The sequence below is a fragment of the Callithrix jacchus genome, chromosome 18, assembly GCF_049354715.1.
Source record: "Callithrix jacchus isolate 240 chromosome 18, calJac240_pri, whole genome shotgun sequence".
Classification (NCBI taxonomy): Eukaryota; Metazoa; Chordata; class Mammalia; order Primates; family Cebidae; genus Callithrix; species Callithrix jacchus.
Window position 1 is genome coordinate 18,705,274 of NC_133519.1, and position 25,407 is coordinate 18,730,680.

General features: G+C 38.0%; 3 protein-coding genes across 3 annotated transcripts in view; 1 reads left to right on the forward strand and 2 right to left on the reverse strand.

Annotated features, from left to right (window-relative positions):
• Positions 1–4,359: 4,359 nt before the first annotated feature.
• OR10X1 (olfactory receptor family 10 subfamily X member 1) lies at positions 4,360–6,131 on the reverse strand. The gene has a single exon (XM_017966178.5). The coding sequence runs from the start codon at positions 6,129–6,131 to the stop codon at positions 5,148–5,150; it is 984 nt and encodes a 327-aa protein (XP_017821667.3). The 3' UTR covers positions 4,360–5,147.
• Positions 6,132–16,383: 10,252 nt separating this feature from the next.
• OR10Z1 (olfactory receptor family 10 subfamily Z member 1) lies at positions 16,384–17,711 on the forward strand. Its single transcript, XM_035279763.3, has one exon. The coding sequence runs from the start codon at positions 16,384–16,386 to the stop codon at positions 17,323–17,325; it is 942 nt and encodes a 313-aa protein (XP_035135654.1). The 3' UTR covers positions 17,326–17,711.
• A 3,578-nt stretch (positions 17,712–21,289) lies between these two features.
• SPTA1 (spectrin alpha, erythrocytic 1) overlaps positions 21,290–25,407 on the reverse strand; it is a 100,586-nt gene continuing 96,468 nt past the window's right edge. The window contains exons 50-52 of the mRNA XM_035279487.3: positions 23,169–23,315; positions 22,261–22,405; positions 21,290–21,741 (exon numbers count right to left, since the gene is read on the reverse strand). Coding sequence (XP_035135378.3) covers positions 21,616–21,741; positions 22,261–22,405; positions 23,169–23,315 — 418 coding nt within the window. The 3' untranslated portion in view covers positions 21,290–21,615. The remainder of the gene's footprint in view (positions 21,742–22,260; positions 22,406–23,168; positions 23,316–25,407) is intronic.

Here is a 25,407-nt window from a genome sequence, read left to right on the forward strand (position 1 = left end):
ACATGTATACATTTATAAAGGTACATACATATATTGTTTAGAGCTCTTGTGAATTTTTCTCTTCAGTGATTATACTTTCAAATCCAGAGTTTTCATTTGGTTCTTATTTGTATTTATTTGTAGTATGTTCCTTTAGTGATGTTTTTCATTTAGCATAATTGTCAAGTGATTGATTTAGATTGTATGTTTCTATCAATAGTTTGCCCCTTCGAGTAGTATTTCAAGTTACAGATATACTACAGTTTAAGTAGTCTCTTCTTGAAGGAAATTTTGGTGGTTTTGTGTTTGTGTGTGTGTGTGTGTGTGTGTGAGATAAAGTTTCACTTTTGTTGCCCAGGCTGGAGTACACTGGTGTGATTCCAGCTTACTGCAACCTCTGTCTCCCAGGTTCAAGTCATTCTCCTTTCTCAGCCTCCCGAGTAGCTGGGATTACAGGCTTGTGCCACCATGCTAATTTTGTATTTTTAGTAGAGATGAGGTCTCTCCATGTCAGGCTGGTCTTGAATGCCTGACCTCTGGTGATCTGCCTGCCTCGGCCTCCCAAAGTGCTGCAATTACAGGCTTGAGCCACCATGCCTGGCCTCCAGTTTTTGATTATTTTAAATGAAGACAATTTTTTAACATTTGAGATTGAAATCTTAGTTGACAAGTTTTGTTTTGTTTTTTGAACACTGGATGTGTTATCCCACTGCTTTTTAGTCTTTGTTTCATTGAAAAGTCAGCCATTTTTTCTTTTGATGCTTTCAAAATTTCCTCATTGTCTTTGACTTTCAGCATTTTTAGTATGTTGTGTCTTTTTATGTATCTCTTTGCATTTATTCTACATGAAATTTCATTGAGCTTCCTAGATATGTAGCTTTATGTTTTTTAGTAAATTTGGAAAGTTTATTCTGCCAGTATTTCCTCAAATATTTTTGTTTGTTTGTTTCCTTTCTCTTTGTTCTTTCCTCCTGCTACTCCCATTACACCAGTTTTGGCATGTTTAATTGTGTCTCACGTTGCTCTGAGGCTCTATTTCTTTTCACTGTTTTTTCTTTTTTTCCTTTGAATTGCATAATCTTTATCACTCTAACTTCTAGTTCATTTGTTTTTTAATTCCTGTTGGTTCAAATTTATTGTTGAGTCCTCTTGTACATTTTTCTCTTCAGTGATTATACTTTCAATTCCAAAGTTTTCATTTGGTTTTTATTTATCATTTCTTTCTGTTAGTATTCTGTATGTGATGTGCTATTGTTATATCCCTTCCTTTATTTATTTAATGGTGATTTTCTTTAGACCTTCGAATATATTTACAATGGTTACTTTAAAGTCTGTATTTTAGATATGGCATTTAGTCACATTCTCACAGTTTTTGTTGTCTTTTTTTAAAATATGGGTCATAGTTTTCTCTTTCTTTGCATACTTTATATTTTATATTGGAAACTGGAATTTTGTATAATATATTGTAGAAACTCTGGTCACTGGTTTTTCTCCCATCTCTCTCCATTACGTTTTGTTTTAATTATTTGCTTGTTTACTTGTTCAGTGACTGGCTGGATTGTTTTAGTAAAATCTATCCTCTCCTATACTTCCCCAGTATTAAGTCTTTAATGTTGCTTTTCAGAAGACACACATAGGGACAATAATTTTGGCAGAGCTTATGTTGTCCCCTTTCCTAAATACATCCAGCTTTTAATCTAATAATTACCAGCTGATTGCTCCATTGTTTAAAAAAGTCCTAGAACATAAATTTCTCTACCAAATAATTCAAAAAAATTCAGACTTCTTTGAAGGAATAGTTACTGACTATTATTCCTTCTTTGAAGGAATAATTTTCTTTGTGATTTGTTATTACCCTAAGAGGGCTACTCCCGGCTGTCTCTTTTTCCTGTTTAGAGGACATATTAAATGATATTCAGGTAGAACAGTCTATTCTGAGGATGCTAGCCAACAATATGGGTAAATCCTATAGTGATCTTATGTGGATACTGTATCTCCTGAGTGCTCCCATAAATCTGTATAAGGCTTAATTCATGTTACATCATAATTTCTTAGCCTCCCCACTAGTAGAATATAACTTTTTTGAGGGCAAAAAAATATATCTTATGTGTTTTGTTTTCCCCATGGTTAGTGTAGTGTCTTGAATACAATAAATTACTCATATATATGGAAGAGACAAATGGACATTTTTTCCACAGAAAAGCACTCTACATTTAGATGCAGAACAGAACTTACCTCTTATTTTCTTTCTTCATTAACATCTTACTATATTGCTTATTGACACTAGAGAATATTTTCATTTCTTCCCATTAAAGAAATTTCTTGGTATAAAAATTTAGAAAACCCTAATGAGAAATTGGGTCAGAGACAAAGTCTTGAATTACATATATTAGATTATAGAAGATAGATATGATATAAAAAGGAAAAAAAAGAGTTTCACATGCATGCTGAAGTATATAGCTTAGTTTATTCATTTTTATTACTGCCACAAAGAAATAATTATGGCATACATGAATATGCCATAATTTTTCTATCCATTCTGTAGTAAATTAGCTGAATAATTTTCAGCTTTTGCCATTTTGCAAATACTGTGTTTAAGGACATCGGTGTATGTCATGATACACATGGGCATACTCCTAAGAGTAGCAAAGTTTAACCACAGGTTATGAGTATCTCCAAAATAAGCTTGTAATACCAGACTGTTTCCTAAAATGACTGAACAATTACACACTCTTATTAAGAGCGCTGAAGAGTTCTTGTTGCTTTATGTTTCTTTTTCAACACTCATTAATCCAGCCTTTTAATTTTAACCATTCAAGTGAGTTTGTGATAGTACTTCACTGAGGTTCTAATGTTCATTTTCATGCTTACTAATGAGATCAAGCACGTTTTAAGGTATTTATTGAACATTTAAATATTCTCTTTTATAAAGGATCTATTTGCATCTCAGAAATTTTTCCTTTGTCTTTTTATTTATTGAGAATTTTATTTCTTCTAGAAATTATTTATACAGTCATAAATGACACAATGATGTTTTGGTCAATGGCAGACCACACAGACAATGGTGGTTCCACAGGTTATAATACTGTATTTCAACTGTGCCTTGTCTATGCTTAGATATGTTTAGATACATAAACACCATTGAGTTAGAATTGTCTACAGTATTCAGTACAGTAACGTACTGTACATGTTTGTAACCTAGGAGCATTAGGCTGTATCATACAGTCTACATGCAGAGTAGGTTTGTGTAAGTACACTCTGTGATGTTTACACAGGGGCAAAATCACAAAATTACATATTACTCAGAATACATTCTCATTGTTAAGTGACAGATGACTGTATATACCAAATGAGGGCCTTTGCCAGTTACATGTTACAGACTTTTTCTCTTTCTGTGCATTGCTTTGTTTAATCCTTACATTATAAAATAAAGTTAAACACAGAAAAGTATCTAAACAAATACATAGCTTATTTAATCTCTCATGGGCAAAACCCTTTGCAATTACCACCTAGACCAAGGAAAAGAATGCTGCCCATCAGGAGCTGTTCCATGTGCCTCCTGTCCCGCTCATTACAGACTCCTCCTTCTAAAAGGAATCGTGATCCTAAATTTCATACTTATCACTCTCTGAAATTTCTGTATAGCTATATTATTTGGTTTTCTTTTCCACTCTGTCAATAATGTCTTTTTGATGAATAAAATGTCTCATTTTTGATTTAATCAGACTTTTTCCTTTTAGTTAAAAATTTTACACACAATTTAAACAGTATTTTCTATCCCGTTAGTGAAGCAATCTTCTATTATCTCTAAAAGTTTAACAGTTTCACTTTTCAAATTTAGTTTTTGATTTTTAGAAATTATTTTTTCCAGATTTTGTTTTTCCCATATGGATATGCTATTTTCCTAGCACCAGTTATATTGAATGTCTATCATTTTCTCACTGTTCTGCAATGTTTTATTTGTCATAAAGCAAGTGCCCATATGTGCATGAGTCTTTAGGTATTTTCAGCTTCCATTTAGTTATTTATTTCTGGCAACTAGCAATCCCCACCACAGTCACTATATCAGGCACAAGCAGGCTAATTGGTCCAAATTTAGGTTCAGGATCTTGAGTCTAGACTTGACGTAATATCCTCTGCATCCACCATAAGGGAGTAAATAGTATTTATTTTTGAGATGTTTAGCTTCCCTAGATTAAACAACCAATTGTCAGGAGTGGAACCAAAGTAAAAGAAGACTCTTGCCACTAAGTAATGGCTGCAGATTAAAAGTAGCTGAGATTTTTGTCTGTACATGTGTCATGAAAATAATCCCAAAGAAAGAGAGTCATGGTCAGTGGTAAACTTAATTAGTTAATATGCATAAGTTTATCCATTATTTCATTTATACATTCCCATAAGTAACAGAACTCAAAATTACATCAATACTCATACATGTTGTCAGAAATCATTTGTCTTATGGAAGGCACATTCCAGTACTTCATAATTTTGCCTAAAAATTCCTGAACTTTTATTATTATTATTATTTGAGATGGAGTTTTGCTTTTGTCACCCAGGCTGGAGTGAAATGGCGTGGTCTCCACTCACTGTTACCTCTGCCTCCTGGGTTTAGGCGATTCTCCTGCCTCAGCCTCCCGAGTAGCTGGGACTACAAGTGCCCACCACCATGCCAGATTAACTTTTGTATTTTTGGTAGAGACAAGGTTTTACCATGTTGGCCAGACTGGTCTCAAACTCCTGGCCTCAAGTGACCCTCCCGCGGTCTCCCAAAGTGCTGGGATTACAAGTGTGAGCCACCAGCCATGGCTGACAGCTTTAGATATTTAAAACATCTCTCAATGCAGTGGTTTTATATGCCTTTTTTTTTCCTTCCACACTCTTTACCCAATTAATGAATATTCAGGAGACATGGAAGTTGATTATTAGAATCCTATATCTGCAGGGGCATTCTTCTTCTGATACTGGATAGTAGAAGGGTTGGACAACTTCTCATAACAAGCTAGATGCCTGTGATGACTTAGTTCCCAGTCTCAGTTACTTGCTGCTTATATCCCAACCTCTGGAACAAGGCAAGTGGTTTAGGCTTCTCCAGGTGTCATAGGATAAATGCCCTCATTGAATTCTGGGGACATTGAGCCATGCTTCAAACGAGCAGCAACAACCTAAGATTATTTTTTTAAGGCAACTGTGTTTCCTGTCATTCTTCTGAAAGCATTTTTCATGTCCTTATTCCTCAGGCTGAATATGATGGGGCTGAGGAAGGGGGTAATGACAGTATAAGGGACTGCTATGAGTGTGTCATCTCCTCCTGAGTCTTCTGGCTTCAAATAAACGATAGATGCAAAACCAAAGTGGATTATAACCACTGTGAGGTGGGAGGCACAGGTGGAGAAGGCCCTCTGCTTGCCCTCAGTGGAAGGGATCCTGAGGACCGTAGAAATAATGAAGATGTAAGTCAGGATAATGAGCAGGAAGGTACCCAGCAAGCCGGACACTGAGATCAGTGTTACAATGAATTCCGTGAGGTTACTGTCTATGCAGGACAGCCTAACAACTGCCCGCATGTGGCAGAAGAAGTGTTTGACAAAGTTGGGTCTGCAGAAAGAGTTCCTGAATATCAGTACAGTCTCTGTAAGAGAGACAAAGAAGCCTCCAGTGCAAGCAGAGGCCACAAGTTTTCCACATGCAATGTTGGTCATAAGCAGTGGATATCTTAGAGGGTTACAGATGGCCAGGAAACGGTCATATCCCATCAAAGTGAGGATGATACAGTTTGTGCCACCAAGAGCCAAGAAGAAACACATCTGTAAGCTACAACCTATGACTGAAATGCTTCTGTCCTTGGCCAGTAGATCTTCCAGCATGTTGGGGATGATAGTCAATGTGTAGCAGGTCTCAGAGAAGGAAAGTGCACTAAGAAACAGATACATAGGGGTGTGGAGGTACCTGTCCACCCAAGTTAGACCCATGATGGTCAGATTACCTGCAAGGGTGAGAAGGTAGAGACAAAAGAAGACCACAAAAAGAAATGTCTGTGCATGTGGGTACACAGAAAAGCCAACAAGAATGAATTCCTTCAGGATTGTCTGGTTGTTCTTCATTGTTTGAATGTCTGAAATTTGAAAGAAACAATAACAAACATTCAACTCCATTATCTTCTGATACCATCAAATGAAAATTGTGATGACTAAGACAAATCACCAGAATTATAATTACCAACTGCTTTTTCATGCAGTTTAGCAAAACCATGTATATGTAGGTAATGTGTTTTTCTCATTTTCCAGTCACTCATTTTTTCCTTTATTCAAAAACTAATTATTGATGGCTTAGAATATGACAAGAAGGCTTGCTCTGGCCAATTTTTAAAAGAATTTTTTTTTGGCAGGTGATATAATGTGGGAAGAAGCACTCTGGTTAATGCTCAGATCAAAGAGATTCAGATACAAATAAGCCTCCCGTTAGGTGAGGATCCGCTTCTGAATACTGAGAAAACTTTTAAGTGGCTAATAGACAGGGTCAGGGTCCAACATAGAAACTTCCACACAATGTGTGGCCTATAAATATTTACTACGTAAATATTGAGAATTGATTTCCAAATAATTTTAGGACAAAACTTGGACAATGACTTGCAATTGTTGGAGAGGCCCAAAGTAATTACCCATTCTTGGAGAATATATTTAGGTCCTAGAACTTTAAAGGAAAGTAAAAAACATGTTTCATTCTTTCTATTTTGAGAAAAGGAAAAGAAGAAAGAGGGCACCCTAGGACCCTTAGGATTGACAGTAATTAATTAGAATCTGTAAATGGTTTCGATAAACAGACAGTACAAGCAGAGTGCAGGTGTCAATTGAGATTGTGTCTATTTTGTTAATTCCAAGCTCAGCCTTCAAAGAAAGTAAGTGGCATTTACAAATTGTATAAATTTTCCAATAATGCTACATCTGATTTAATCTCATACTTCTCTGATTTCTATAACATGTTTTTTGTCCTTATATTTAACACATTGTTTCAGCCCTGTAGTATATTGAACTACTATTTTTCCTGCTCCATATGTCAATATATTTGATAACTAGCATTTACAGGGTTTATATTTTTCCAAATTCTTTCAAATGTTTATTGATTTTACTCTTCACAGCATAAATATAAAGTGCATAGGACAGCTGTGAAATGGGTAGGACAAGTGTGATTTCTTTACTTATTCTAGAAATAAAATTACGTCTCAGATTTGGCATATTTGTGACTAGAAACAAACAGTTTTGACTTGAATTGTATGTTCTTTTCATTTATCAATGCTTATCAAGTCAGCATGAGTTTCTTTGGTTTCTAAATCTACTTGCAGATGATTGTTTCACTTTTCTCTATGATCAGCATTCTGCTGCATTTTCAACTATTTCAGAAGCGTATCCCTAAGCCACTGTGGAAAATTCCTCCCATCAGTAGAGCACTTCACACACCAAGGCTCCCAAGCACTCTTGACCCTTCACAGTAACTCTGTAAGAAAGGCAATTATGTGTATTCTAGAACTAAAGGATTAAGTAGAACAAAGAGAAAATACACAATATATTAGCAAAACAATAAGTTGTTTTAGTACTTGATGTCCTCAGTACAAAACTCAAGCTTTTTCTAACATACTACCAGAAAAAGAAAAGTCTGATTTTACACATGTTCTACCTCTCCCAACACAGCTCTGGGAGTTGAGGCAGAAACTGGGGGACGACAAGGGGGTTGGGGAACTTTCTGTTCTTAAAGTCACCATTAAATTCGTAAGCATTTCGAAAATGCAAATAATCAGCCATACAAATCCTAAGATAGATCTGATCTTATCTAGTTCTCTGACTATGTGATAATATTTCCTTGGTGAATCATCAGCAGTAGAGTATAAATGTCAGAATCTCTACTTGGGGTATATTCTAAATGTGTGTGTGATGTGTGTGTGTGTGTGTGTGTGTGTGTGTGTTGTGAGGGTATTATGTCCCATCCTACCTCACCTATCTGTGAAGTTGTCCCTAAATCCATCTGTGTTAAATTTAATTTGGGATATTAATCCACTGACCAAAATATATATATACACACTTCCCAAAGAGAAATGGTAATATGGAAAAGATATGTAATTTTATCCCAATGATCCTTTCTTTTTGTAATGACAATTAGATACGAGGAGAAAAGAGTAAAACCATCTAGAATAGTTTCCTACCTTGTGTATTTTACCAGGCTCCAAAGTGAATTCACTGTCACGATTATGTTCTTCTGAAAGAAAATCTTCACAATATTGCTGGAAGCATACTTTGTTCACCACTCAAAAGAGACAGAGATTGATTTAGTCTGAAAAACACTAAACATTGATTTAGTATGACAATCTGGATTCTTACTTTTATCACTGCTAGCTTAGTGACATTGGGAAAGCTGCTACATCTTCTGGATTTGAGTTTCCCCAGATGGTAAGTAAGAAAAAGGGTCCCGAGTTCATGCAAGCTTTCGTATTCTGTGGCTCTAGAGTTTTGTGACATGAATTATGAAGTTAGTCCATACCTGATGTGATCAGCCCCCACTGCCCACTAAATTACAATGGTTTGGAGCCTTCTTTCCTACTGATTTAGAGGTATTGTTTGATTATTATAAGTGCTGGAGATTCTTTAGCTCTAGAGGTTTGGTTTTGGTTAGGAGATCCCAAGGGATTCCTCTCTCTTTCATCAGAGGCTTGCAGATAACTTCCTCACCCAACTTTGTAATTTGTTCTCATTAGTTACAATGCTTTGTGTAACATATAACTTGTAAAACTCTTCTGGCAGTCTCTTGAGATTTTAAACTTGCAGAGTTTATATCCTGCGCATAAACAATGCTTTCTGCTACTTTATAAGTTTTGTTTTGGCAGGGAGGGTGAATAAAATTTGCAACCCTAAATGCTTATTCAATTCACTGTCTCACTGACAAAAATTCTCTCCTAGATCAGACTTCAGTCATACTCCTCTAAGCTCTCTTCTCAACTGGACTTCAAATTCAGGGTTCAGTGGCCATCCTTGTTGAGTCTGTACCACCTAATTGTAGCAAGAACCTTGCTAAGTGACTTTGGAGAGAATCCCCTATCCTTGATATTCACTCGCCCTCAATATCTAATCAAATTCCTCATCTTCCACCATCCTTTGGGTATTAGCTAATCACCCTGGCCTGTCTTCAGCAAGAGTCCTGTTAGATCAGTTCAGTGAGAATTCCCCTTTACTCCCAATGTGGACTCCTATTCACTGGCTCTACTACCCATCCTTTGGCTATGGATCCCCACTTTTCCACGCTGTATTCAAAATTGAGTCCAGTATTAAATGGAGGTCTGTCTCTCTCTATTGCAATAGTTCCTGAACGAAGTATATTTTGCTGTCTTAACAACTGCATACCTCTGGATTTCGTTGACACCACTCAGCACAAATATACTCATTATTTCCCTTGAATCACTAACTCCCTTTCTGGGTAGTTAAGGAAGACCTACAGTGTATTAAAAACTGCTTCAAGCATTGAAGGAGAACTCAGAAAAATACAAGCAATGATATCTTCTTACAAGGGGTTTATACTTCTTAGGAGGAAAGAAGGTCATGCCCATGAAAAGTGAATTGTAGGAAGCAGCACTGTAGTAAGCTGAGAACTACCACAATGATTAGATGAGGTAAGATAAAAAGCAACTGGACCAGGTTGTCAGAAAGAGGTATAGAGTAGGGGTGTTGGAAAGACTTCTAAATATAAGCAGCAAGTCGGTGGTGCTTGCTCATGGCTGTAATCCCAGTGACTCAGGAGGCTGGTGGAGGGGGAGGACTGCCTTAGGGCAGCAGTGTAAGACAAGCCTGGACAACATAGTGAGATCCCATCTCTAAAAAAAAAATAATAAACAAATAGATAAATAAATAAATAGAGTGAAATTTGAGTTTCTGTTGTACTATAGGTTTTACTATCTTGTGGCAGTTCAGTACAAATACATCATTAGATGGAAGATAAGTATCTGAAAAGATATTCACCTGTATCATTTATTAGAAAACCAAAATCAAAAACACAATATGATTCTACTACGTAAGTGTTCAAATACTTAAAATTAAGAAAAATATATTGACCATACTGGTGTTGGTGAGGATTTGAAAGAACTGTAATTCATACACTGTTCTTAGAGATGTGTAAGTAATTAAACAGTCTGGAGTTTTGAAAAATAATTTGTCAATCTCTTAAAAAGTTCAATCTATTCAGGTTCCCAAGCAAGATGATATATAGTCACTATTTTTCCACCTTTCTTCTCTAAATACAACCAAATAACCTGGAAAGAATTAAATAGATCATCATAAAATGCCTCTGAAAGGTAAAAAGGAAAGAGAAGGTGGACTGACCACAGGACTTGGAGAACACCACCATGGTAAGCTCCCTAAGATTTATTTTACCTTCCATAGATCCCAGACTGGGATGTGGAAAACCTTGAGCTGTCAACAGGCGTAGACAAAAACGAAGAAAGGAAAAGTAAAAGTCACCGTCTTTGGTCAAGGGAAAAGGAAAAGAAAGCCAAACAGAGACTTAACAGGGAAACTCATCACCAATGGCAATGAGAACTCGAATCTGTTCGTAGCTGCAATACTAAGGAAGCTTGAATCCTAATTCATTCCCTATCTCTCACCAGCCATTAAGACCTCATCTGCCCATAGTGACACAGCCAGCAGAGCCTAGAAGAGTAATCCATCCTCTGCCTCACACAACCTGACAGCAGCAGGATGATCATTGCCAGAAAAACCCGGGAAGCTCAGTTTGTCTCTTGGTCCAGTGTTGATTTGATAGGTGGTGAGCTCTTTGGCCCCAGAGTCTATGTCAACAAGGCCCAGGATGGTTGCCCGAAACCTACTCACTAAGCCTAACTATGGAGACCTTAACATAATATTGAACATGCCAAGATACAATTGAAAATAACCATTGATACCAAGAACCAAGAAAATATCAATTAAGTGAGAAAAGACAAGCAGCTGATGCCAGTACCAAGCGAACCAGAGAGTAGAACTGAAAATGATTCTAAAGAAGCCTCCATAAAGTTGATTCAATCAGCAATTGCAAATTTCCTTGAAACCTATAAAAAATAAAAAGTACAAAAGCAATAACAAAATGGGAATTACGGAAATGAAAAATATAATAAGGAATAGCTCAAGTTATTTCAGATCTGCTTGGGAAGTTCCCTTTATATTGGGGACTGCTAAATATGTATTATATAGAGAGATAAATACCTAAATATTATGCATATTACTATTTTAAAATATTCCTGTTGGCTCATTTTAAAAAACGTATTCAACAGAATTTAAATGCAACAGCAATTTTCTATTTTACATCTTCCATCAAAAACATATTTTTCTTTTGGAACATTTTTAATACACACACACACATACACGTGTGTGTGTGTGTGTGTGTGTGTGTGTATTAGAAAAATATAGTGGTAGGTATCCTGAATTTTCTTGTTGCCTCATATATCTCAGTCTGTGAGGTGGTAAAATCAGCAACCCAGATACACAAATGAGTATAGTTTTTGTTCGTTTGTTTGTTTTTGTTTTTGCTTTTCAAGCCTAAGAAACGTCTGCTTTCCAGTGCCAAAGACCAGGAGGGGACACCCTATTAAGACATAACATTTTTAAAGAGGAACTGCTAACTACAGCTAAATACCACAGAAAGTACCATAACCCTGTGTTACAAAAAGCCAAGTGGGGAGTCTAGACTTCCACCTTCATGAGGCTGTAACAAGGTCCCTCAATGTACTTGCTGCGGGGTGGTGGCAGAGAAGGCTTAGCAGGAAGCTAGGGTCTCCGCTGTCTCTGCTGACTGATAACAAGCTCCCTCTTGCCCCCATCTCCCTCAGAGGTGTCTGTGAAGACCATGCAGGAAACTGGAATTTCTACCCTCACTTGAAAGAAGAAGTAAGGCACCCCATGGTATCAAAGACTGCAGAGTCAGGATTTTCACCACTTCCTCAGTGATGCAGTGGAGGCTAAGGGAGCCCCAAAGAGGCACTCCTTCAGAATGATCAAGGTAGTGTAAGCAAAAGACAGTAGGGAGCTGGAAATCCCACCCAGCCCGGCAGTAAGGAGGATGCTCTCAGCATCCCTGAAGTCAATGGAGGCTGAGTGGAGAATCTGGACTTCTAGCCTAATTTAGTAGTCAACATCAGCACTCCCACTTGCCCCTGTTGGAGCAGTGTTAGAAGCAGCCAGGTAAGACAGAAGGTTTAAATGAGATCCAAAGTCATAACATGATACCTAAAATGCTCAGGTTCCAATAGAAAATACCTCATCATGCTAAGAACCAAGAAAATTTCCATTTACTTTTTCTTTCCAGTTTTTTTTTGGTTGTTGTCGTTGAGCAAATAGTAAACAGGAAAAAACCAAATAATTCCACACCAAGACACATCACAGTCAAACTTCCAAAAAACCAAAGCCAAAAATATCTTAAAATTAGCAAGAAAAAGTGACATTTACCTATAGGAAAAACATGTTTATCAAAGAAGTGAACATTTTTGGCAGTTGATGAGTGATATGTGTTTTCAGTATTCCATTAAAGCACGAGCCCTTAACAAAAAATCGAATTATCAGTTTAGCCAACAGCTCCAGCTTCATATCATTTAATTGTCTGAATATCAGATACAAATGATCTAACTCTGACAATCATCTCATTTCAAGATTTTAGCATCAAAAAGATTACCAACTCATAGATAAGACACGATTGAGGTATAGTTATAATGCAGTTTACCTGTCTCAAAGAACATATGTCTTTTTAGGAACTAACATATGTAGTATTTTGTTTAACTCAAACACAAATTCACATATTTACTTTTAATGGAAATAAGTGTTAGGTTTATGACAGTCATAAAAACAAGAGAGTTGACTCATCCAAAAATGAACATTGCATTTCATTTTAAAAAGCATCATAAACCAAGGTCATTTTACAATGTATATTTTCTCTAAACTCCAAATATTTATTAATTCTCTCTGCAATGAAGAGAATTAAAACATCAAAACAGAACAGATGCTTGCAACTTTGCAGAGGAAAGGGAATGCTTATACATTGCTGGAGGAAATGTAAATTAGTTCAGGTGCTGTGGAAAGCAGTTTGGAGATTTCTCAAAGATCTAGAGGCAGAAATTTGACCCAGCAATCCCATTACTGGGTATAAACCCAATGAAATATAAATAATTCTACCATAGAGACACAGCATATGTATGTTCATTACCGTACTCTTCACAATACAAAAGACATGGAGTCAGCTCAGATGCTCATCAGTGGTAGAGTGGATAAGGAAAATGTGGTACATGTATACCATGGAATACTACCCAGCCATAAAGAAGAACGAAATCATGTCCTTTGTAGCAATGTGGATGGAGCCGTAGGCCATTATTCTAAGCAAATTAACACAGTAACAGAAAACCAAATACTGAATGTTCTCATTTGTAAGTGGGAGCTAAACATTGAATACACATAGACACAAAGAAGGGAAAAATAGACACCAGGGCCTAATTGAGAGTCCAAGGTGGGAGGAGAGTGAGGATTGGAAAATTATCTACTATTATGCTGATTAACTAGGTTACAGAATTATCTGTGTATCAGTGCCCTGTGAAACGCAATTTACCCATGTAAAACACTTGCACATGTACCCCTTGAACCTAAGAAAAGCTGGACTGTGAACAAACAGCAAGAAACCCTAAAAGAATAGTGATAACACCACATGCTGACGAGGCTGGGGAGACTCTCCTAAACTGCTGGTGAGAATGCAAAGGTACCGCTACTTTGGAAATTGTGAGTTTCCTTTAAACCAAAACGCATACTTACCATACCACCTTATAATTACTTTCGGCATTTCTCTCAGAGAGATCCTAATTTCCTTATAGTAGCATATATCTGTTCAAAAATTCTGACAATGTGTTAGATTCACATATTTGGGACTAAGACATTGCAAATTTTCTACATTTAACTGGAAAGACTTCAGTGTTTAGTTTAAGAAGAATAGCTTAAAAATACATGCTGTAATTCCCAGACCAACAACTAAAATACCACTGCAAAAAATAGTTATAAAATCAATTGTTATCTTTTTCCAATGTCTAACTCATCTTTGGGACCTTCCTAACCCCAAAGCAGTGTCCTGGGAATAATATGGTAAATAAAAGAAAGGCTTCTTAAGTATACTTGTCACTGTATCACCAATTGGCTATGTTAGGTAAGTTATTTAATATTTTTCATGCCTCAGTGTTCTTATCAGAAAAATAGGAATAATAATAATAATCCTTAAATATCTTATTAAATTTATATAATGAAATTAATTGATATCTGATGTCAAACATATGTTACCAATTATCATTGTTGTTTCTATTGAATCAGTGAATAAGTGAAGAGGTAGGTTGAAGGTGTAAATATTTACACCATTAGTATATGAGAGAACATGCATTTTAAGAGTGACAAGTCAGACTAACCTAATTCTAGGTAAACTTTTGGGACATTTTAAGGTTTCAAAACAATCTGAAGGTGGAAAATATATTACATGTCTGGGTGCAGATATGGCAGCATTGTGGAAACAAAGGAAGATAATGAAAATAAGGTAAAGTTGCTTTTAAAATGATGCACCTGAGAAAAAATGGAATAGACAAATGAGGATACAGGCAGAAACTGACTCTGAAAGAGATCAGGATTTTCTTCAGAATGACTTTGAAACCAGACACATATCCAAAGTAGTTATATCAAGCTCTTGAGACAACAGTGGAGGAACAACTGAATTCTTGTTTATTTTTATATTATACATCTTATAGTGTACATTTATAAGCATAAATCCTTAGTTCTATAATGTGATTAGGTTCAGTTACACTTCTATAAAGTGTAACTCTTAACACTCTCTCACTACACTTTTGTAAATTTTAAAAGAGATTTATCTTGTGAAAAAATTAATGTACTATTTAGCACATGATACCATACCAATTATTTGAATCATGATCCTAGTATCTCTTGTTCACATTCCCCTCTCTGCTTTCCCCAAAAGGATATTCCCAACTAATGACAGAAAACACAATTAGATGTGCTTCCTGAGACAGCACCCACTGGGACTAGAGAATCCTCCGAGAGAGGCTGTTTGGATGGAAGAAGATATGATTCACCACCTGGAGCTAGGGGTGTGAAAAGGTTTCTTGGTATCATTTGGAGACATCACACTGCTCAGAATAGGAGATCCCAAAATGCATCTCAAGTCTTTCTTCTGTGGGGCTAGCCTGCTGTGAGGCAGTCTAGTGTATGGGAGCTAAAAGGCAGGGCTTGCTCTCTGAGCCTCTCCTCAGGTCAGTGTGAGCCTCTTCAGGTGTGTGGAGAACCCTCCCTTGACTGATCTGCTATGCTTTGGTTTACAGTAGAGTTTTTGGAGGCAGCAATACCTGAATTTTGGGCTGAGAGATGCCTGCTGCACAACCTGCCTTGAGCCCTGACTTTTTCTTCAGTGCTCAATATAGATTTACAGGTAAAAGGAGCCTGCCCTACTCTGCTCAAGGAATTTGGAAGGGTAAAATGGCTTGGAAGAGGGGTTGTACAGATACAGTGGTTATTGTTTAGCAAGCTATTTCTTATTCTATATTCATATTAGTGAGGGCCCCATTGTCTCTAAAGAGGTTCATCATTGTATGGGGAAAATAATGATTAAGACTCACCATACTTGCTTTCTAATCCTGGTTCTGTGTGACTTCAAGAAAGTCACTTCACCTCCCTTGGTCTTTGTTACCTGATCTATAAAACAAAATCCATCAAGATCAAGTCTCCTCACCTCCCCCTCAAGTTCTAACAAGCAATATGGGTGTGTCCATCTGTGTATTCTTATGTGACAGAGTATATATAAAGATGATATAAATGTATATGGGTGTGTCCATCTGTGTATTCTTATGTGACAGAGTATGTGTAAAGATGATATAAATGTATATGTGGTGTGTGTTTCTATGAATTTGCATGCTATCTAAATAAATACATATTTGTAACGTATGTGAATGCCTGATATATTTGTGAATATGGCCATTAATGGTAAATGTATAATGTGTAGTTTTAAATATGTAATATATGCATAGTTATGTGTGAATGCTATAAAGCATACATGCATCTGCATATATGTAGTCATATATGTTTGTGTGCAAGTATGTGCACATGAATATGTGCGATTGTTTGTGTATGTGTACAGGCACATACAGTCATGTGAGAATGGATCCATACATTCATGTCCAATTTAACAAATACCTTTTTGAAGTTTGAGTAGATCTAAATTAGGACTTCCTTTTTAAGTTACAACAGGAACAAGAAAAAAAGAATCCATATCATCCCACCTTTTAAAGAAGCTAGTCACCTACTGGCAAAGCAGAAAAAATCAACAGATCCATCAGGGATGTCTCTCAGAATGGGGCAGACCAATGTAACCTCCTGGAGAGATTTTGTCTTCCTTGGCTTCTCCAGTTTTGGGGAGTTGCAACTCCTGCTCTTTGCCTTGTTCCTCTCTTTGTATCTCATCACCCTGACCAGCAATGTCTTCATTATCATAGTCATCAGGCTGGATAGCCATCTGCACACACCCATGTACCTCTTCCTTTCCTGCCTGTCCTTCTCTGAGACCTGCTACACTTTGGGCATCATCCCTAGGATGCTCTCTGGCTTAGCTATGGGGGACCAGGCTATCTCCTATGTGGGCTGTGCTGCCCAGATGTTCTTCTCTGCCTCATGGGCCTGTACTAACTGCTTCCTTCTGGCTGCCATGGGCTTTGACAGATATGTAGCCATCTGTGCCCCACTGTACTATGCCAGCCGCATGAATCCCACCCTCTGTGCCCAGCTAGTTGGCACCTCCTTCCTGAGTGGATACTTCTTCGGACTGGGAATGACACTGGTTATTTTCCACCTCTCATTCTGCAGCTCCCATAAGATCCAGCACTTTTTTTGTGACACGCCACCAGTGCTGAGCCTAGCCTGTGGGGATACAGGCCTGAGTGAGCTGGGAATCCTCATCCTCAGTCTTCTGGTCCTCTTGGTCTCCTTCTTCTTCATCACCATCTCCTACGCCTACATCTTGGTAGCAATACTGAAGATCCCCTCTGCTGAGGGGCAGAAGAAGGCCTTCTCCACTTGTGCCTCACACCTCACAGTGGTCATTATTCACTATGGCTGTGCCTCCTTCATGTACTTGAGGCCCAAAGCCAGCTACTTTCTTGAGAGAGATCAACTTATTGCCGTGACCTATACTGTAGTGACCCCTCTCCTCAACCCCGTTGTTTATAGTCTAAGGAATAGGGCTGTACAGACAGCTCTGAGGAATGTTTTCAGAGGGAGATTGCTTGGTAAAGGATGAAGGTTACCCCCATAGGACACTTTCTTCCGAAGAAACCAAGCCAAAGGGTCAGATATTCAAGGCCTCAGGCCAAAGCTTTCTTACTGCCAATCCTCTGGAAGAGCCTTATCCTGCCTGCTACCCTTCCTTCCCGGCTTCCTGCTCTGCTCACTGTGCACAAGTCAAAATGAGCCTCAAATCTGAATTTTAACTTTCAGCCTCCTAGATGCCACCCCTAGTTACTGAAACCCATTAAGAATTAAAAATTTAATTAAGTTAATTAAGAATTTTTTTAATTGAGCTGAACAAAATGAGGGAAGTTTGGAGTGTTCAAGTTCAAGGCAGGGCTGCCAGGAGCCTATCAGGGATACTGCAGAGATTTCTAAAATCATGACATAATTAGACTATTTGACCTGTAATGTTCTTCCAAGACTTGAAACCTGGTGAATATCAGCTTGACAGGTTAGGTTAATGCTTTGGTAAATGAATAGGTGGATTATTCTTACGCCTACTGGGTGTCTTTCGTCTTTTTATGTTTTTATATTTTTAAAATTTCAACGTCTATTTTATACACAGTGGGGTCCATGTGCTTATAGGTTCATCATTGTGCTGTTGACAGTAGCAAAGACATGGAATCATGTTTTTATATAGTTGTCCTCACTATCTCTGACTCTATTACTTTACCCTTTTTGTTTTCATTGATTTTCCAAGCTGGGTAGTATATCTTTCAGAAAATATATTTATTTCCTTTTTTTTGATAATTTTTAATGCTCTTTGGTAGCTTCAGAATCTTGCATGTCAGAGACCCACCTCATTTGGGTCATTCACTAAACTAGACACTGTCCTTTTGAATTTATTGCAGAACTATTTGTTCTGCCTATTTCACTTTCTACAAACAATGTGTTATATATAGTTGCAGACATTATTAGAGAAAATGTAATGAACTCACGAGACTGTCAGGCAGGAGTTTGAATGGAAACTCTTCAACTTGCTAGCTGTGTAACTAACTCTAGGAAAGTTATTTAACATTTTTTATCTTCAAAGTTCTTATCTGTAAATGGTTATAACTCCAGTTTTGTGTTGGTGACTAAACAGGATCATGAATACAAAGAACTTAGCACAACCCTTGGATCACAGTGATCTTCCAGTAAGTTCCAGTTGCTATTACTAAAATGTGTGAAGGAAAAAGATACTGGCTTTTAGTTTAGGGAGAGTCTACTCTAGGTGGAGGATCAGAGAAGACTTCATGTTTTAAAGAGTACTTGAACTTGATCCTAAAGGATGAGTGAGTTCTGAATGCACTGACTGGGGAGAAAGTACATTCTCAGAAGAGAGAACATAACAGCCAAAGGCTTGATGGTAAGAAAATATAGGCCCGCTTTAGAGCATGTGAGTTGTTCAGAGGGGCTGGAAACGCCTCAAAAATAACGCAGAGAAGTTAGTTTGAGTCAAGACTTACTTGCTGAAAGAATTTGAATACCTTGCTTCAGACACAGTCCTTTTGTCCATAGGAGATAAGGCACAGTAAAACTGTGAGCAGAGAGTGGCATTTGGGAAGGGATTCAGGAAGATTAATCCAGCAGCAGAGGGGATAATAGATTTCAGCAGAGAGAAACCAGAGGCAAGGAGATCGGCAAGAAACCCGTTGCTATCAGCTTAAAGAAAGGCAGAAAGGCTTGAAAATGGATAGCCACACCAGAGACAGAAGGAAATCACAAACGTGAGATTTTGAGAAGGTAGGAGTCACAGGATTTGGCAGTGAGATAGAAGTGAGTCATGGCTTGAGAAACAAGGGAAGAATTTAGGTTGAGAAGGTGTTTTTCAGAAGGAAATCCACATTTTTCCATGCTCTCAGGAAAGAAACATATCCTCTAATAGAAATTGGATGAAAACCAAATTTGAGAGGAAGGAAGCTAGATCTCAGAGAAGAGAACCAGGACAAAGAGAAGTAGGTGAAATAGCCAGACAGCCAAAAGGGCCTTATCAGGGGAGAAAGACCATCTGCTCTAGGGTTCTTTTCACCACAGGGAAAAGTAATCCCTCAATGCACTGAGGCCATGTGTTCAGTCCACTCAGCATAACATTGGATAAATGCATGCTGACCAATGGTTGGTAAAGATATTTCAAGAATTGCTAAGCAATAGTTAAAGGTCTAACTTCCACATGTAGTCGTCTTAAGTATGGAAGGGTATAAAATCAGCTGGAGGGATTTTTTATAATAGGTGTTTCTGGGATCTATCTATACAGACCCTGAAAGAATTGATCTGGGATAGGGACAACATAAACAGTCTTCATAATCTTGTTTGGTGATCAAATTTTCTTCCTTGATTAAGTATGTGACTATGTGCTTAAAAAGGGCAAAGTCTTATTCCAGGTACACATGAACAGTAAAACAAAGGTCCTTCTGATTATGAACATGGCCACATATGCCCAACTCATGGTCCTTTGAAAGAGCCAATTAATACCAGAAACTCTGGAGTCAGACTTGTCAGGTTTTAAATCTAGTCCTGACTAACTAAGAAGATAATTAGAAAGATAAGGCAAGGATTTCAGTTTAAAGTTGGTAGAAGGTCAAGAAAAGATAAGTGTTAATTAGGAGGCACGTAACTCTGAGAGGAAGAGGGAAATTTGATGCAAATTCTAATTATCATATTATATATCAAACACTTATAACCCCTATTAGGTTATTTATGCAGATTGCAATATTACTATTTTTTACGTGAGTGCACAGGTGGACAGATCTGATTTCAGAAAAAGCTATATACAGTTATGACAGTTTCATCTGATGTTATTTTTATTTTGGTTTTGTAGCCTTTATATTAACCAATCTCTTTTTTAAGGCGAAGCTAATTATTCTTTGCCTTTAAGAGCATGATTTGACCCACTAAATGACTAATAATTCGATTTAGGCTTTGAAAAATTTTGGCAGGCTTAGCATTGGGGGAATGAAACCACATCCACCTTTGCTTATGATTATTTTCAGCACAAATAGTTTTAGACTATCCATATGTGGTAAGTGTGATATTAAACAATACTAATTTTTGATGGCCTATATCTTTTCTAACTGTGCTATTTTTGGTAACTCATAATAAAACAATGTAGACATTTCTGAACATTAATTTTGAAAATACTTTCTGCTTGTTACATTCCATAATCTTTGACTATGTAAGAAAAGCATCACTAAAATACCTGTATGTTGTTAGCATTAATGATAACTTTTTAACTTTAACCAATTTTTTAAAAGGCTCCTGTGACAGGATTTACCCTGGACAGATGAATTTCTATGAGGAGGAAGGGACTCGTACTTAAGATGGTAATCAAGTGGCAACATTAATGAATTGGTAAGTGGGAACTATTGGTGCAGAATGCTAGGAGTTTTATAACAGCAAGTAAATGATCTAAGAATTCTCACCAGCAAATGACACCATCACCTTTTATAAATCAATTCAGCATGTAAATCTGTTCAGAGTAAACCTGGCCTGAAAGTTTCTGAATATGGCATCACATCTTCTTTTTTAAATTAATTCTTTAAATCAATTTAAAAATAATTATATTAACTATTACTTTAATAGGATATGGAAGTATTATTTTATTACATTAAAACTTAAGAGAAAATACAGAAGCTTGGGGGACACTAGAAAGCCCTGCTTTGCTGGAATTTTGTCATTCTGAGAATAACAACATATACTACAATTTTGAAGTATGGAAAAAATAAGAATAAAGCTGGTGTTATACTGATCTGTGTGTTGTTTCATTGTACAAACTAAAATACTGATGTTGCCCAGAATATCAAATACCCTCATTTTCAAATTTAAATTTGAATATATTCCAAAGTTTAAAAAATAATTTGCAAATTGCCTTGGGTTTTATTTATCTACTCTACCACGGCCTTTCTTTACGGTACAATTAGCTGCCCACCCTTATATGAGTACATTTCCCAGAAATACAGAAGTTCAACATTTTACTTAACTTTTCTCCAAAAATATTTTTAAAAAGAAGTACTTTATTCTATAATCAGAATAAAACAAAAGATAATGATATGCAAAACAGAACAAATAAAAATAGAAACCTTGACACCCCTCAGCAGTGACTAGTTACGTATAAAATAGCTTCCACTCCTCCAACTCTATTAACCTTTCTATCACCCACCCTTGAGATTATTTAAGATCCTGCAATAAGTGTAATACACACACACACACACACACACACACACACACACACAGCCATCTTTATCTTCCACATTTGCCTGTACTCTTCACCTCCCAGTAAATTTCTCATGACACTAAGATTTTCTTGATCCACGGCTGCTTATTAGTTGCCAAAGTAGGAGTTGGTGAAGCCAACGTAATCGTAGCCAGAGTGATGGCTTCGACCCCGTGGGTCCATATATTGCTGCATATGTGTGGCACAGAATGACACTTGCTCTGGGGTAAGGGCCTGGAAAGCATAAAAAGAGAAAAATACTGTTATAGGTATTTGAAATAGCTGGTTCCTTGGGGCTTCCTGTATTATGCCCTAAATGCAGGAGATTGAGAGTCTCTGGAAAAAGCAAGCCCTGTTTCTATTACACACAACTTTTTTCTCATAAAGTTATAAGTTCTAATGAGTAACTTAACTGTTAAACTCAACCTTTTCTTGAAAAAGAGAGCTTACTCACTTTGACTATTCTATGAATTCCATTCCCTAAGGTTGTTTCATTAAACAGAAGGGATAAGAAATAGCCTTAAAAACTGAGTTGCGGATTTTGAATTGACTCTCAGATTTGATAAAGAACCGCGGTGAGTTTTTGAGTTGGGTCAAGACAAAATAAGTGGTGACCAAAGCAAATTACAACCTGTGCAAGGGAAGGTCTAGAAAAAAATGTGGGTGGGTTTTTCAAAGTAGGCCACCAGGCCTGAGATGACCAAAATTCCGATTAGGATGACGGTGTAGTGGTGGAAGCAACCAAAATCGGACCTGCTTCATGTCTTCTTTGGTAATATATGCCTTGCCCTCCGCCAGGGCTTGGAAAGCATTCTCTATTTCATCGCTGGACTTGATGTTCTCTGACTCCTTGTCAATCAGGAATGAGGTATAGTCCTCCAGTGAGACATAGCCCTTCCTGTGGGAGAAATGAATCAGGAGCTGTGCCTTCACAAGGCAGAGAAGGAAGGCTCCCCCGTACACCTTTTTAAAATCATACTCAGTGTCTCAGAAACAGAGGGAAGCCAGATACGCCAAGTGCCTCTTCCAGCTAAGCTTTCTGAGATGAGATGGGTTATGCTCTCCATTTTGGCTCCCCTTCATCACCCTCTTACAACCAAATATACACTCTATACTAAGCTCCAGATCCTGTTTCGACATGGGTCATTCAGTCTGACTCTCAGTGAATTTTGAAATTTCCCATCAGCACCAGTCCCTAGGTACCTCAAATAATTTCTGGTCTTACTTGGATTTTAGTATTAGCAAGAATTAGTTCCTAACAGTAACTTGATCTCTCGATGGTTCTAACACATTCTCATAAGCACACAACAAACCCAACCCCATGTGTTGGTCTCTGAATCACTTATGTCTCCTTAAGATCTCACATACATGAAGAGATTCTTCTTTCTAGTCTCATCCTCAAATGCAGCTGAAATTCATAGACTGAACATAAATCATGAATTGGGGAAATTGCAAAGCTAGTCCTTGAGTTGAAGTTAGCACCATTTACTGCTGAACTAATCTTGAAAGGGCACCAAGAGCTGCCTAATTCACTTATGGTTGCCTATTTCTTTCTATTTTCAGATGAGTTAATTTTATGTTTTACGGATCATTTTACTCCCTGTGATTCTTCCTCCAAACCCCAATCCCTGCTGTGGTCCGAACCTTAGTCCTCTTCCTACCTCCCCGGATCCACGGCATCCAGGAACTTCTCAAACTTGGGCTCAGGTTCACCCTCCTCCACCATAGGCAAGTAGTAATTGAGTCCTCTTAGGCAGGACCGGAACTCTTTGTGAGTCAAGCGCCCTGTCAAATTCTCATCAAAGTGTCTAAAGATTAAAAAAAGAAAAAAATTATCAAGCTCAATAGAACGGAAAGGAATATGTCTTATTGTGTCAGCTGGAACTTTATTGACCTGTCATAAAGCTGTCAGAGGACTGAATAGAAAGGCTGTTTGTGAGAGATCCAAGATGGCCAAATAGGAACAGCTCTGGAGTGCAGCTCCCAGTGAGAAGAATGCAGAAGGTGAGTGATCACAGCATTTCCAATTGATTTTTACTGCCCATAGACCAGGAGATTCCCAGGCTGAAAGTGCCACGAGTTTCCAGCACGGCTGTTTCAGCTGGTGCTGCCGGTCTCTGCACAAAAACTCATACAAATCCGGGTGGCTGTTTCAACAGGTGCCTGGAACACCTGGGATACAGAACCACCCATTCAACTGAAAAAAAGGGGGCTGAAACAGGGATCCAGGTGATCTGGCTCAGTGGGTCCCAGCCCCGCAAAGACCAGCAATCTGAAATGCTCTGGATAGAGAGTTTTGCAGCAAGCACAGCAGGACCAGAGCCAGTCCAGTTCAGTGGGGGAAGGGCGTCAGCCATTACTGAGGCAGTCTACCACTACCAAGGCAGTCCCCCATTACCAAGGCAGTCTGCCATTACTGAGGCAGTCCGCCTTTACCAAGGCAGTCTGCCCTTACTGAGGCAGTCTGCCATTACTGAGGCAGACCACCATTACCAAGGCAGTTCTAATAGGAAGTTCACACAACAGCTATAATAGCAGCTCAGTAATGCCTCTGCTGGCAGACTGTGACTAGGCTATCACCTTGCTGGGCAGGGCATCTCTGAAAAAAGGTAATATCATATCAGGAACTTATAAATAAGGCCCCACCTTCCTAGGACAGAGCACCTGGGGAAAAAGGCATTTATGAGTTCCCCTGCAGCAGAGTAAATGTAACTGCCAGAAGCTCTGAATGGAACAACGGAGCTCCCAGCTCAGCACTTGAGCTCCTATAAGGTACAGACTGTTTCCTCAAGAAGCTCCCTGCCCCCTGTATATCCAAAGAGACACCTCGTAAAGGAGAGCTCAGGCTGATATCTGGTGGGTACACTTCTGGGATGAAGATAACAGAAGAAGAAACTGGTAGCAACCCTTACTGTTCTGCAGTCCCCATGGGTGACCCCCAGGAAAGAAGGGTCTGGAGTAGACCTCCAGCAGGCCTACAGAAGAGGGGCCTGGTGGTTAGAAGGAAAACTAAAAAATAGGAAGAAATAACTTCAGCATCAACAAAAAGAACATCCACTTGGAGACCCCCATCTGAAAGTCACCAATGACTAAGACCACAGGCAGATAAATCCATAAAGATGGGAAGAAACCAGTGCAAAAAGGATAAAACACCAAAACCAGAATGCCTCTCCTCCTCTAAGGGATCACAACTCCACACCAGGAAGGGAACAAAGCTGGATGGAGAATGAGTCTGATGAATTGACAGAAACAGGCTTCAGAAGGTGGATAATAACAAACATCTCTGAGCTAAAAGAACATGTTCTAACCCAATGCAAATAAACTAAGAATGTTGAAAACACATTAGAAGAAATGCTAACAAGAATAAACAGCTTCAAGAAGAATATAAATGACCTGATGGAGATGAAAAACACAAGAGAACTTCACGAAACAAACACTAGTTTCAGTAGCCAAATCGACAAAGCAGAAAAAGGATATCAGAGATTGAAGATCAACTCAATGAAATAAAATGAGAAGGCAAGATTAGAGAAAAAAATAGTGAAAAGAAATGAACAAATATGGGATTATGTGAAAAGACCTAATCTACACCCGATGTACCAGAAGATGACAGGGAGAATGAATCCAAGCTGGAAAACACTCTTCAGAATATTATCCATGAGAACTTCCCAACCTAGCAAGGCAGGCCAACATTCAAGTCCAGGAAATACAGAGAACATCACAAAGATATTCCTCGAGAAGAGCAACCGCAAGACACATAATTGTCAGATTCACCAAGGTTGAAATGAAGGAAAAAACGCTAAGGACAGCCAGAGAGAAAGGCTGAGTTACCCACAAAGGAAGCCCATCAGAATCACAGAGGATCTCTCAGCAGAAACCCTACAAGCCAGAAGAGAGTGGGGG